This window comes from Peromyscus californicus, unplaced genomic scaffold (genome assembly GCF_007827085.1).
Source record: "Peromyscus californicus insignis strain IS unplaced genomic scaffold, ASM782708v3 Scaffold_7__1_contigs__length_154581171, whole genome shotgun sequence".
NCBI classification, from domain to species: Eukaryota; Metazoa; Chordata; class Mammalia; order Rodentia; family Cricetidae; genus Peromyscus; species Peromyscus californicus.
The window spans coordinates 109433243-109448226 of record NW_026294595.1 but is presented as its reverse complement, the minus strand read 5'-3'; the positions used below and the strand labels follow the sequence as shown (position 1 = coordinate 109448226).

The 14984-nt window shown below is 41.3% G+C and overlaps 1 protein-coding gene across 1 annotated transcript in view; it reads left to right on the top strand.

The window, feature by feature from the left end:
- Positions 1-10681, top strand: part of Hao1 (hydroxyacid oxidase 1) — a 34213-nt gene extending 23532 nt beyond the window's left edge. The window contains exons 2-5 of the mRNA XM_052723704.1: positions 2917-3008; positions 7920-8078; positions 8179-8248; positions 10397-10681. Of these exons, the coding sequence (XP_052579664.1) occupies positions 2917-3008; positions 7920-8078; positions 8179-8248; positions 10397-10467 (392 nt within the window). The 3' untranslated portion in view covers positions 10468-10681. The remainder of the gene's footprint in view (positions 1-2916; positions 3009-7919; positions 8079-8178; positions 8249-10396) is intronic.
- The last annotated feature ends 4303 nt before the right edge of the window (positions 10682-14984 follow it).

Genomic DNA, 14984 nt, shown 5'->3' with positions numbered 1-14984 from the left:
AAAATCAAACCCGAGGCCAGTTATTGGGGTAAATGCTGGAAGGTCAGAGTACCATAACAAGCCACAGCTATCTCACCTTGCCAATTCCTCAGCTGGTCCTGTTTCCTCAGACTGGAAGCTTCTGTGCCCTCATCCCAATGGCTCTCAGCTGAACTGCTGCTAGAAGCCTAAATGCTTAACCAGCCAAAATGCTTAACCAGGCCAAATGCTTCTAGTTTCTGGTCCTCATGCCTTATAAACCTTTCTGCTTTCTACCACCACTCCCTGGGAAAGGCTGCTTTCTGGGATTAAAGGCGTGAGTCACCAGGCCTGGCTGTTTCCAATGTGGCCTTGAACTCACAGAGATCCAGAGGGATTGCTGTCTCTGGAATGCTAGGATTAAAGGTGTGAGTGCCACCATTTTCTAGCCTCTGTATCTAGTGGCTGTCTGTTCTCTGACCCCAGATAAGTTTATTAGGATGCACAATATTTTGGGGAACACAATACCACCACAACTGAGAGCAACAATTAATAAATGGGACCTCCTGAAACTGAGAAGCTTTTGTAGGACAAAGGACATAGTCAATAAGAGAAAATGACAGCCTACAGAATGGGAAAAGATCTTCACCAACCCCACATCTGACAGAGGGTTAATCTCCAAAATATATAAAGAATTCAAGAAACTAAATAAAGACATCAAAATAAAGAACAATCTGATTAAAAAATGGGCTATAGAGCTAAACAGAGAATTCTCAACAGAAGAATCTCAAACAGCTGAAAGACATTTAAGAAATTGCTCAGCATCCTTAGTCATCAGGGAAATGCAAATCAAAACTACCCTGAGATACCATCTTATACCTGTGAGAATAGCTATGATCAAAAACACTGATGACAGCTTATGTTGGAGAGGATGTGGAGCAAGAGGAACACTCCTCCATTGTTGGAGGGAGTGCAAACTTGTACAGCCATTTTGGAAATCAGTATGGCAGTTTCTCAGAAAATTGAGAATCAATCTACCTCAAGACCCAGCTATGCCACTCTTGTTGCTCAATCATACCGCAAGGACACATGCTCAACTATGTTCATAGTAACATTATTCATAATAGCCAGAACCTGGAAACAACCTAGATACCCCTCAACTGAAGAATGGATAAAGAAAATGTGGCACATATACACAATGGAGTACTACTCAGTGGTAAAAAACAATGATATCATGAAATTTGTAGGCAAATGGGTAGAACTAGAAAATATCATCCTGAGTGAGGTAACCCAGACTCAGAAGGACAAACATTGTATGTACTTACTCATAAGTGGATACTAGATGTAGAGCAAAGGATAACCAGACTACAACCCATAGCTATAGAGAAGCTAGCTAACAAGGAGGACCCTAAGAGGGATATATAGATTGCCCAGCAAAGGAGAAATAGATGAGATCTACATGAGCAAATTGGGGGTGAAGGGAGGGTAATGGAGGGTAAGGGATGGGGGATGAGAACATAAGGGAATGTGAGGTTCGAGCTGGAACAGGGACAGAGTGGGAGAGCAAGGAAAGAGATATCATGATAAATGAAGACATCATGAGAATAAGGAGAAACAGGGTGCTAAGGAAGTTCTCAGGAATCCACAAGGATGACCCCACCTTAGACTACTAGCAATAGTCAAGAGGGTGTCTGAACTGGCCTACTCCAGTAATCCGATTAGTAAATACCCTAACTGTCATCATAGAGCCTTCATCCAGTAACTGATGTAAGTAGATGCAGAGATCCACAGCCAGGCGCCAGGCTGAGCTCCAGGAGCCCAGTTGATGAGAGAGAGGAGGGATTCTATGAGCAAGGGACATCGAGATCATGATGGGAAAATGTACAGAGACAGCTAGCCAAAGGAGTAGAAACACATGAACTGTGGACCAATAACTCTGGAGCCCCCATGGGACTGGACTAGGCCCTCGGGATAGGCAAGGCAATTGTTTGAACTGGTTAGGGGACCCCCAGGCAGTGGGATCAGGATCCATCATTGGTGCATGAGTGGGCTTTTTGGAGCCCAGTGCCTATGGTGAGAAACTGTGCACAGCCTTGGTGCAGGGAGGAGGGTCTTGGTCCTGCCTCAACTGAATGTACCAGGCTCTGCTGACTCCCCAAGGGAGACCTTGCCTTGGAGGAGGTGGGAATGGGGGGTGGTTTGTGGGGGATGCTGGGAGGCGGGAGAAGGGCGGACAGGTTGATCTGTGGTTGGTATGTAAAATGAATAGAAAATTTCTTAACAAAAAAATAAAAATAAAAAAAAAGAAATGAAGAAGCTGGCAGGTAGGGAGGTGAAGAAAGATCTGGGAGGAATTAGTGGAAGGTAATTAATATAACCAAAATACATTGTATAAAATTCTCAGATAACAAATAAAACTTGATAGAATAAAGTTAACAGAAGTATGTCTTTACAGAGATAAATTCCTTATTTATGACAATTTACTATGTACTCATAGTTTATCACATAGTTAAATTGTGCCAGTGGTTAACTTTAGAATGAACTACCACTGATATTCTTTTTATTTTTTTATTTATTTTATTTTTTTATTTTTCTTTATTAAGAAATTTTCTACTCACTCCACATACCATCCACAGATCCCCCCTCCTCCCTCCTCCCACCCCCTAGCCCTCCCTCCCAAGCCACCCCGCATCCCCACATCCCCCAAATGGAGGTCTCCCATGGGGAGTCAGCAGAGCCCAGCACACTGAGCCTAGGCAGGTCCAAGCCCCTTCCCACTGCACCAAGGCTGTGCAAGGCGTCACAATGTAATGATTGGGTACATTTCAATGTTCAAAGCACTAAACAAGATGAGTGGGAATGAGGTCTTCCTCCTTCTATAGTCATGCTGGAGATTCGAAGTCCAAGCCTTTTGTCCAGTGACTGTTTCCATGGGATGGTATTTTGTTTTTTTTCCAGGTGATGATGCCAAAGAAGCTGTGAAACATGGTGTGGATGGGATCTTGGTGTCCAATCATGGGGCTCGACAACTGGATGGAGTGCCAGCTACAGTGAGTTTCCACTTTTTTAAATCAGGGATCTGTATATGTCTACTGAGTGTGTGTGTGTGTGTGTGTGTGTGTGTGTGTGTGTGTGTGTGTGTGTGTTTCAGAATCACTTATAGTAAATGGTGTGATGTTATGTGAGATCTCGGATTTTCAGTGGTACAGAATTATCTAAATTAGCAAATGCAGTTATTTTTTACTAGCCCAATATGTCTATTTATAAATTCATGAAAACAGATCCTTCTAATTAGTAAGGCAGGGATTATTTTTGTGAGCACAGGTATACCAGTAGGTGACATATGAGCTGGAGAAGGAGAGAGATGATTCAGACATGATAATCCAAAGGAAATGAAGGAACACACAATTGTAGGGAATGACAAAAGCCTCTGAGGAGGAATAATTTAACATAGTAGTAGTGCAAATTGTTGTTTTGTTGAACCAGCAGGATGATTTGGCTAAGTCTGCAGACAACTTGAGTTCATTTTATGACAGAGTACAAGCCAGCAAGGAGCTCTGGTGTGCACAGGGCAACTAGCAGGGAGCACTCGTGTGCACAGGGCACTCACACGGTGTTTCCAAAGCACTGAAGTCTGTATACAATGGGATTAGCAGCCTAAGATCTGAAATCATAAAGCTAGGGGTTGTAAGCCCCTTCTGTTGTAGATTTAGTCCCGTAGACACAGCATTCTGGGTGATGTTAAATGTGGCCTGAAGGTAAAAAGGGGTGGAAAGTGATGCCCTTCTTAAAGCAGGGTGGAGAAGCTGCTCACAGCTCAAAGTGCCTGGCCAGATGCCTCACTTGTGCACGAAGACATAGGCTTAGTGTGCGGGCCAAATTAAGTTTGTTTTCTAAAAATAAAATATAAATCTTCTGAAATCAAATCTAACTAGATTTTAAGGGGAAAATATCTAAATGGTGTGGTTTCTTTCCCTCTGGCCAAGGGCATATGGAAACTTATCTCAAAGGGCTTTTGAGTTGTGGTCTCAGAGACTGTTTTAAAGAAAACAATGCCCCCTCCCTTTGCATGCCGTGTGTATGAGAGGATATACCTGCCTAAGTTTTGCCTCGTACTTACAGAAAATTTCAGGCCAATGATGATGAGAGAAATGTATGAAAGCACTCAGTCTGTGGCAAATGGTGTTTTTTCCTCTTGGTGTATGGGTTTTGAGGTGAGCAGTCAAAGATTTAAAAGGAGGCTATGGTATAAGCCTTTACACTAGATGCATAGAAGGTCTTACTGTCCTGTAGACATCGTTACATCATAAGCCAGGGTACAGGCCTGGTATGATATCATGGGAGGAGTTTTGAAATAGGAGGCTTGAGTTTGAGTTATTTTCTTGCCTCCCCATAATGTATGAGAGATAGAGGGGCAAGTCATTCAGACTCTTAGGCCTGAACCTCTCCTGGTATTGTGTTGGTTCCATAAAGGATATGCCTGGACTGTACGATTCTACATTTTCCTTCTTCACAGTATTCCCTTGTACAGAGAAATACTTGCCGCTTGAATTTCTGAACCAGGAATTTAATGTCAGTTTATCTTGACACATTATTCTCTGTCCTGTATGAGTCCTTCGAATATTCTCTTTTGTAAACAGAACAGAAGCTTTTCTGTCTGGACAACCCAGTCCCAAATAAACACACAAAAGCTTATATTAACTACAAAGTGCTTGGTCGATAGCTCAGGCTTATTACCAACTAGCTCTTAGATTTAAATTAACCCATGTCTATTAATTAATGTATTGCCATGTGGCCCGTGGCTTTATCGGTCCTCTAGCATCTGCTTCTTGGGCAGCTCACTTGTGTCTCTCTTGACTCTATCCTTCTTCACCTGAGTTCCCAGTTTGACTGTCCCACCTAACTTTATTCTACCTTACTATAGGCCAAACAGCTTTACTATTAACCAATGAGAGCCATGCATATTCACAGCGTACAGAAGGATCCTCCCACAGCACTCTTTTATATTTTTTCAAATTTGCATTGCTTTTTGATGCCAACTAAACCCTAAGTACTTCAGATTTGCAGATATAATGTGTTTTTTTCCACAGTAAATTTCCCATCTGCCAAACACTTTCACTGAATAAGCGTCTGCGCTATTAAGTTGATGACTCTCAAGTTGAGTCCTTAGGCATATTCTGTACCATCTAACAATTTTTTAGAGGGGTGCTTGGGACTAGAGGGGACACTCAATGGTAGAGTGCTTGCCTAGCATAGAGGAGACCCTAAGTTCAAATTCTAGTACCAGTACTGCAAAAATACAAAATGAATTGCAAAGACATGTTTTATGTGATCCATCCTTGAGAGGTACTTGGTATATGAATTGGTTTTAATGTTATCACAAACAAATCTGAACTTACTGGCTAAAACAACTCCCATTTATTTATGTCCCAGTTTTATTAAGTTGAGATTTTGGGCTGAGAACTGTGAGGTGGTGGGTTCTTGTCTTGGCTGGGCTCAGTCCTGATTATATGGGGTCAGGTGCTTGTGTGGTACACCAGGCTGGTGGAGGAGAATCTCACTGTCTCACATCTTCTAGTGTATCAGATTGATTTGTTTTCATGAAGGGACAGGTCTCTTAAAGAGTCATGCCAGTTCTTAAGATCTAAGTTAAGAAGCAAAGCATTGTTAGAATCTCTCCTGTTCCATTGGTGAATGCTAACCACAGTTCAGATCCCCACCCCACCTCCCTTACCCTAAGGATACCCTAGGGAGCATAATCCCACTATGAATTGTGTGTGGGGGATCACTGGAGCCATTTGGGGGCTTACTGAATCTCTGGGCTGGTGATTTTTTGATTGTGCTGGGTAGAAGCCCTGGAGGGGTGCAGGGTATGGTTGGGGAGAGCAGCAGCTGGGACTCAGTTACCTCTGCTTTAACTACAGCAGCATGTCTAAAGTTCAGCTCCTTTGGTTGGAACATTTGAGTGTCCTTCTTCTTGAGTAAACGTGGATGCACTATGGATGCTTAAGAAAGGAAAAAAAGGAACTATAAATAGGGCTGTACCTAATGGGCTTATCTGCTCCATTTATGTATTCAGTCTGCCTGGATCACTCTATTTTATATAGAGTGTGCCTAGTGAGAGTGCAGCTCTGGAAAGAGAGGGACGTTAGAATTGCTCAGTGTTGGATGGGACTTACCTGTCCACAGACACAGAGACACAAATGCAGGCTCTGTTTTATATTCCAGGATTCATATCTTAAGTGTCCTTATTAGTGTACTTTTAGGTCAGGTTAGGCACTGGAAATAACCTAAACAGACTTGATTTGTGTGACTTTGAAAATGTGTATTGAACCCAAGCTAGCTAATATTTTTCTTTGGTTCTGGTTTCAAATGGGGAAATATGCTTAATTATGGCTTGCATCATGGCTTGGAAATTGTAGCATTTATATGTTGATGTAACTCGCCTGAATGTAAAAGGGGACTATGTATAGGTAAGAGAACGTATGTAAATGGATCCGAAGCATGTTTGGCAAGGCATGGAAGCCAAAAGGGAAAGGGGAAAATTACACTACCTGCCAAACATTTAGGGGCCACTTGCCAAGGGTTGCCTCCACTTCCTCCAAATTGTAGCTGTGTTTGGTTTTCAGCCTTTTACATAAAACTCTATTTAAGTTTAGCCACTAAACTTCTAGGAGAGAAGTAGGAAAGCCTTTGAGTGATTTCAGCACAATTATTTCTGGAAAAAGAGTAGTTTAAGTGTGTGGTGGCTTTCACAGCATACATAAATGGAGTCAGGACTTCATTTCAGATCTAAACGTTTTGGGACAAATGTGAATAATTTCCATAAATTTTCACCTACATCTAATGAGCCAGTTGTATCACATACTACTGTGGCTCTAGGGGGAAAAGCCAGTGATTTAAGCTGACAATTGTTCCCTTCAAACATCCTGCTACTGGGATCTTCTGATTCAGGCTTGGGACTAGCCTGCTGGCTGGGATCTAAGTTCCAAGTCCAGCTGGGCGAGGTTAGACAGCTCTGCCTCCTGAATAGTCTTCCTGGGCCCAAGCTCTGATGGAACAAGGTCTGGGGATCCCTATCTCATGACGAAGGACAGAGGCGCAAACCTACAAAGAAATACCTGACATAGCTTCAGGTCTGTGGCCAGAAATGGCCCTCTACCTCCCCTACTCACATATGACTGGCCAAAGTGGGTCATAATAACCAAAGCCAATGTCAAGGAGTAGGTCAATATGCTCTGTCTATTTAAATGGGAGAAACTATATAGATGTCTTAGAAAGGACATGCATTTGGAGATGTATGGGGGATCATGAAGGATAATATACACCACCACCTCACTCTTGTGGTGTTCTTGTACTCTCTGTGGTAAACTAAATCCATTGTCAATGGCAATTTAGACAGGGATCTTCAAGGTTCACATGGTCATATTCCTGTAACTGAGAGTAAAGTGTATTCACAGTTAGCTCATGCTTATCTAGATATAAAGTATGTTAGAAGAGGAAATCAGAGAGAAGCCATGCTTGCATGCTTTCTACACCACTGCTTACAAAATCTAATGTGCATTTTAACCATTGATCTTCAGTAAACAATATTAAGAATACTTTATATGAGTAAGATATTTCACTTATTTTGATAAAAGAGGGAACTATGAAAGATTAAGTGATTTAGAATTGTGTTTACTATTTTTTAGACATAATATTTGCATTTAAATTTCAGGAGCAGAAAAATTAATGCCATACTTTGAAGACAAAGAGTCTACTTAATTCTGAATTCACGAGTTTCTAGTTCCTAGCATTTGCATTTTTCTTCCTGGAGAAATGATTCCATCATCAACCTTAAACCTATTGGTCTCTTTTCTCTCTGAGCCTTAGTTGGGTGGGTTTGAAGTCATTGATTGGAGGTGAAATTGAGCAGAAGTTTTTACACAAACATTGCCACACTGTCCCTCTTCGCTCCCTAGATTGATGCCCTGCCAGAAATCGTCGAGGCTGTGGAAGGAAAGGTGGAAGTCTTCCTAGACGGGGGTGTAAGGAAAGGCACCGATGTTCTCAAAGCTCTGGCCTTGGGAGCCAAGGCTGTGTTTGTGGGGAGACCCATCATATGGGGCTTGGCTTTCCAGGTAATTGGACAAGAAAATAAACAAATAAAACAAAATCCTTCAATAGTGAAATAGAACCGAACTAGTTTACCCAATACTTTAATATCTGTTACTTGCTTAGGGAGAAAAAGGTGTTCGAGATGTCCTTGAGATACTGAAGGAAGAATTCCGGCTGGCCATGGCTCTGAGCGGTAAGGCTCCACACTCCTTGAAGTTGCATCAGGGCAACTCCGTAACTGATAGACACAAACTTACTAGAAGAAAAAGAATTATTTGAGCTCCTGGTTTCAGAGACATTCGGTCCATCACCCTGGGGAGAACTTTGCGAGATTCATGGCTGAAACTGAACTAGGGGCTAAGTCATAACCTCGGGAGCCTTGGCCTTAATGCTTACTTACACCCTCTAGTCCCCACCTCCGAAAGGCTGCAGAGCCTCCAATGTGGCACCACTGCTGGGAAACAGGTACTGAAAAAAGGAGCCTGCAGAGAGCACTCCAGATTCAAATCACAGCAGGCCCTGATCTTCACTTACTGTTTTTGTTTGTTTGTTTGTTTGTTTTGTTTTCTGTGGGCTTTCCAAGCCAGGGTCCTTGGAAGAGAGAAGATACGAGGGGGAAGAAAACCGATTGTCTGGGCCATTGAACTTGCAGTTGGCTTTATATTTATGGCTCTGAGGCACAGCACTCTTGGGTGGGGGGATTTACAGTGTGCCTAGTTACTTAGCCTTCAGCTTTGACAATCCTATCAGGGATGTCTTCGTGAGCAAGAGCACTTTCAAGGTAGGTATAGAGCCATTCTTTTTCTCACTTATCAATACATGACTGCCTAGATCCAACTGGCCAGTCAGTGCTACCTCTTAACTAAGTGGCAGATGAAATTGTACCCATCGAAAACCAAGTCTCTAACTCTCTATTCCATTTGTACCACCTGCAGCCTCTCACTCCCAGGTCACTCTCATGCCAAAGTTTCATTTGCTCTGGTCCAAAGCTCTCAACATTTGCCTTTTCTTTCGCATCTTGACATCCATAGGGGCTGCTCATTACAGTGTTTGAACCTGACCCCTTTCGCCACATCCACTGCCACCATGTGGCTGTCCCATTATTCTTTCCCTCTCGCAGTGGGTATTGGGGTCTACTTCTCTAACTTTGTCTACCTTACTTCTCCCACTCTCCTTTGAAACAGAAACCAGGGTAGCCATCTTAAACATTAATTTAGCTCATGTTCTTCTTGGATCAGAACACTCCAATGACTCTTGACTTACTCAACATAGACACCAAAGTCCTTTCAATACTTTACAAGGGTCTTGTCACCCTTTCAGTCACAGCTGTGACCCCTGATGTCCCTGTTACTGTCTCAAGCTTTCATTTGCCTCTTAAAGGTTCCTTGATTATCGGACAAGTTCTAGCCTGGTGGTCTCTGTGCTGGATCTGCCCACTTCCTTGGTGCTCCCCAGATGTCTACATGAAGAATTCCTCCACCCTTCAGTCTTTCATGTACATTTTTCATTCACAAAAGGACCACCTTGACTATTCATCTGTCTCCAAGTTCCAGCTTTCTGTCCCTGTTCTTCCATTCTTTTTCTTAAGAATCTATCACCATTCATAAATCATCTGTCACATAACTTATTTCTAAAACAACACACATTATGTATTTTATGTTTCTCCTCTAGAATATAAAATGTGTGACCAGGGATCTTTCCATCTTTTATCTCATTGCAGTGTTTGCAATGTTTAGAGTGGTGCCTGGCACACAAACAATAAATGTTTGTTAAAAGAATTAGTAAGTTCTGTGTTTACTATGGATGGCTTAGAGTTTGACTCAAAATGGACCTTTAGCTGATGTGTGTAAGGGGGGGTGGCGGGGGGGGGGAGCTTTGAGTGAATTACCAGCTTCCCCATTTGAAGTGGAAGTGAGATTCATTTTTTGTGATCCACAAGGTCCCAATCATCATGATAGCTATAATTCCCTAAACTGTCTCCCTGCTACTGTGCAGCCTGAGTTTGCCAGAACATTCAGGAGAAGAATGCCATTCTGTGAATCCTCACTACACATTTTAATTTGCTGCAGACATATCCTAAACGAGAGCTTTCAGCCTCCGGCTGTCTATTAAATGTGGCAGAAAGAATACACTCTTTGTGTTAATAAAAATATGTGCCAGTCATTTTGTATTAAGGACTGTTTAGGTAATAAAAATGGTCTCATGCCACATAAGATTTGGCAAGCCTACCTTGAATCATAAACCTTACATTTGTCAAGTTTTACATTCCTTGGGAAAACGATTACCTGCCTGATTATTATTGCATTCATTTCATATTAAATGTACGCATTATTTTTTTCAGGGTGCCAGAATGTGAAAGTCATCGACAAGACATTGGTGAGGAAAAATCCTTTGGCCGTTTCCAAGATCTGACAGTGCACAATATTTTCCCATCTGTATTATTTTTTTTCCAGCATGTATTACTTGACAAAGAGACACTGTGCAGAGGGTGACCACAGACTGTAACTCCCCACTTCAATACAAAGGGTGTCCTTCTTCTCCAACAAAATAGCGATCCCTTTTCGTTCATTGCTTTTGACTTTTCAATGGGTGTCCTAGGAACCTTTTAGAAAGAAATGGACTTGCATCCTGGAAATATATTAACTGTTAAAAAGAAAACATTGAAAATGTGTTTAGACAACGTCATCCCCTGGCAGGCTGGAGTGCGGGGAAACAAAAGCTATCCTCTGGTAAAATTGGAGGTAGTATGCTCAAGTCAAAGATAATGACCTCACTGTTTATTAACCTGTCTTATGTTTAGATTTCCTTAAGACAGTGGTTCTTACAGTGTGCGCTGGGCTTTGAAATGCTGGAAATGCCCAAAGAAACATGAGGTTTGGATCTGCCATGTTGAGAAAACAGCACTAGGTAGAATTGAAATGGATGGTGATAATTTGTGATTTTCTAGAGACTTTGTATTTTAGCACCCTAGTTCTTTGAAGGTAGATTTCCAGCCATATATTAAGTGTCTGAATACATCTGAATGTTGTGTGCTAGTCACCTCATTTGAAAAGGATGTGTTCAGTCCACTTGGGACAATATGGAACTATTTTCATTTTTGAACTCTGTCTACTTATTCCCATTTTTGAGGTATTGATTTCACAGTTCCCCCGGAACCTTTCTGGATTCTCTCATTCTCCTCATTTACACTCACATTCAGGGTCAAGTACATATTTTGCACTTTGTATTCATGGTGAATAAAGATTTGAAACTTTTGTTCAGAAGGAAGCAAAAACTATAGTAATTTTCTTAATTGTCTGATGTTACCTTCTTTGTTTTTTTCTATTTAATGCCATTCTTCCTTGGGCATGGGGCAGTGGAGACACTCTACCATGCCAACTGAAGACCCTATAAAGTGATGACAGTTTTCACTTGCACCTTGCCCTTCTTGTACCCATGCCTCAGGACTCTCACAGTGTGGCAGAGCTTGACTCAGAATATACTCCACTTGTCTCATTGAATGCTACTTAAAAGACACAGTTTTGAAGATAAAGTCGTTAGTGTTTTAAAGACAACAACCAAAGAGCAACAAACCCTGGACATGAGAACCCTTCTGAATGTGGAACCCTGGACACTGTGAAGGTAACAATACAGGGCTGTTAGTTTTACCAAAGAGAGCTTTCTGCAATGGGAAGCACACTTGGCTTCTGAAGTAATTTAGTTTGAACATGGAGTGTTGAATGAAGCCACTGAAAGAATCACCATCTTAAAGGATGACTGTTATATTGCTTTATGATTTTGTTTATTGTCTGGTGATCTTCTCCACCTGACTTCTGAATCCCAGATCATTGCTAAATGATAGCAATGTAGACACGGATTTTCCTTTTGAAGTCACATCGATGTTTGAGTAAAACAAGCATTCATTTACTCTGATAAAAATAGGAATAGTTAGCTTTCATCTTTTCCTCCAGATACAGAGGAAATGTTATCTTCATATCATATCATGCTGTCATTTCTAGCTAATTAGTGAAGAAATATTCCCAACTGATTAGTAAATACTTTTGCTGTTAGTGTGTAATATTCATTGTGGCTACATTGCTCCATCCTAAAATGCTGTTAGTAGTTCAGGAAGTGAAGCTCCACAAGAAGGATTTATTCAAATTACAACAAGAATGGATACAGATTATAAATTTCCTGTAATTTTTACAAGCTCAGAACTATGCCCTGTAGATTTCTCCTTATGCCTTCAGAGTTAGACTATGTCCCAAAACCCCATGTTGGATAAGTTTTCCATAACCAGAATGATACAGTTGTTTGAATCCATTAGTAACAAATACGGATACAGGAATGAGGAATGGTCGGAGGCAAGAATGGAGTGTGTTGATTACACATTCCTTTCCAGGAGTTCTGCCATTAAATTTTGTGATTGTCTTTTCTGTTTCTGATATATTTTTTTTAAATTTAAGTTAAGCTTATTATTAAACAAGTGCATAAAACACCAACATCATATACAATCATGGTGTACTTTGAAGGTTTTGGCACGTGGAGTCTTTGAAAAGACTTTTAGGAGAAAGCAATAAGGAAAAGATAGTCTTGTTAGGCTGTGTCCTTGTCTGTTGTGTCATTTAGGGCACAGTGCAGGAGGGCAGTGTCCCTTAAACCATAACCTGTATCAGAACTACTTATAAGATTGTGAAAATAGATTGTCGGGGCCATCTCCTATGACTTCTCATCCAGCCAACTCAATGAGCCAGTTGTTGGGTGTGAGCTGTAGGGAGAGGCCATGTGCCACCTAGAAATACTGGGCACTCTTTTTTTTTTTTGAGACAGAACTTCTCTGTTTAGCTTTGCGCCTTTCCTGGAACTCACTCTGTAGTCCAGGCGGGCCTCGAACTCACAGAGATCCGTCTGCCTCTGCCTCCTGATTGCTGGGATTAAAGGCGTGTACCACCACTGCCCAGCTGCACTCTTTAACAATTAATTCTTCCTGTTTTATTTTATTTCTTACTGAGACATAAAATGCCTACATGGCGTGTGTAAAATGGCAAAGATCAAGTGTGTGGGTGGATACATTTTATACAACTATACGTCCCCTGTAGATCATGATGTAGAAAATTTCCATCATTCCTCAGAGTACCCTCTTCTTCAGAAGTAAACAGCACTGGTGTCTGTGGCCATTGATTGCTGTTGACTGTTACTGAGCTGTACACGATGCAGACCTTATGGCATGTGCTTGGGTGTTTGGGGTCTTCTGACAACTCCATGGGGAACTCATTCATGACTCTATCAGTAGTTTAGTTTTATTTATTCGTCTGTAGTGTGCAGTGACCCACTGTAGAGCTTTGCTACAGTATAGTGGTCTCTTCTCCCATTGCTAGGTGTCCTGGTTGTTTCCAGGTTATGTTTTGTTCTGGAAGTAGCTACTGCTCTTCTTAATGCAAATGCAGTATTATTTTATGCTTTTTTCAGAAAAAGCTATCCAGTTTGAACACCAAGAAAGTTATGTTCCGTGTAGATATGGCCTACATCTTCTTCAGGAGCACTCAGTTCTCTTCTCTGTAACATCTTGTCCTCATAGATGTTTGTTTCTCTCATGGCTGAAATAGTTCTTCCTCCCTGATACAGAGTTATGCCTGGGGCCTGTATAGTTTGGGATGGCTGCCAACAGAAACCTCCAGAATTTCCTTTGCTTAAGCTTGCTTATATTCTGCTACCTGGAAGAGTGTGGGTGTGAAATAAACTTCCTCCTAACTACCAGGTTTGGGTACCCAGTTCTCAGGCCCGTAGGGGTGAGTGCAGTGGGACAGATGCTTCTTAGCGTGCAGTTTGCAAACTACATCTGTATCCTAGCTGAGTTATTCATTTGATTGTTTATCTGGCCCAAACCTTGATGTTTGGGAAACAGCTTGAAAGGGCTGTGGTACATTAGGATAGCATGAAAGGAAGTTGTGGCTTGTTCTCAAAGAAGAAGAAAAGATGTTTTTTTCTTCTCTGTAAAATTCATAATTTATTTACATGCACTGTGTTGCATGTAAGTTGCGTAGCAACAAAAATAAAGTCTGTGTATGAAAATCTGAAGGTTTTGTATTACATAAAAAGAGTACACTCTGACCTTGTACTGTTTTATAGTGTGCACCATGTCACTTGCCAATTATACAAAGACTTCAAGGTGACTATTTTAGGTATTATGCTAACCCAAGTGATAGAAGGCCATTCTTATATGTTTAAAATATGGGAAACTTTTATTCATTCTAAAGAATACAAATTTCCTGTCCTTATCCAAATCTAACTTGTGCAATAGGGCTCTTGTCTTCCTTAATTGGAATGTCCATAGACAGCTGAGGGAAAAGAAAAAAGATGCTTCTACAAACAAATCATTTCCTGTTTGCTTCTCTAAGGATGATTATCCGAAACTAGATAATGACAAGGTTCAATTGAAAATTTCCCAGATTCTTCTAAAAATCAGGAATTGGGGAACTCTAGAAGCAGAAATGAGGGTTGGTGTTTCTGTAAGCAACATGCCTGATTTTACTTTTTCCTTTGATTCCCTGGGGCTGGGGAGAAGACTTGGGCCCAGCTTCCTACCTGTTTTCCCTAGTTGAACTATTTATCTTTGGGCCTGATTTGTTTTCCTTTGCAGTTAAGCTTGCATTCGTTCCTAACAGTGGTATCTTGTTATTGATGGAGTCATAGACAGAAAGACTTTTTACATCATATGCTACAGTTTCCTTGTCACATTCACTGCCCGAAGGACAAAGCTAACTTGCTAAGAAGCCCTGGATTAGGAGATTGAACACTTGAGTGCCTGGGCTTGTGAACCATAATTTAACCCCTCCAATCTCACCTGTGAAATGAGGACCAGTGTCTGAATAGGGGTTATTATGAACATAACAGGGAGAAATAGAAGAAAATTGTGAATTGTAGATCAATCTTAAAAAGGAAATCTTACT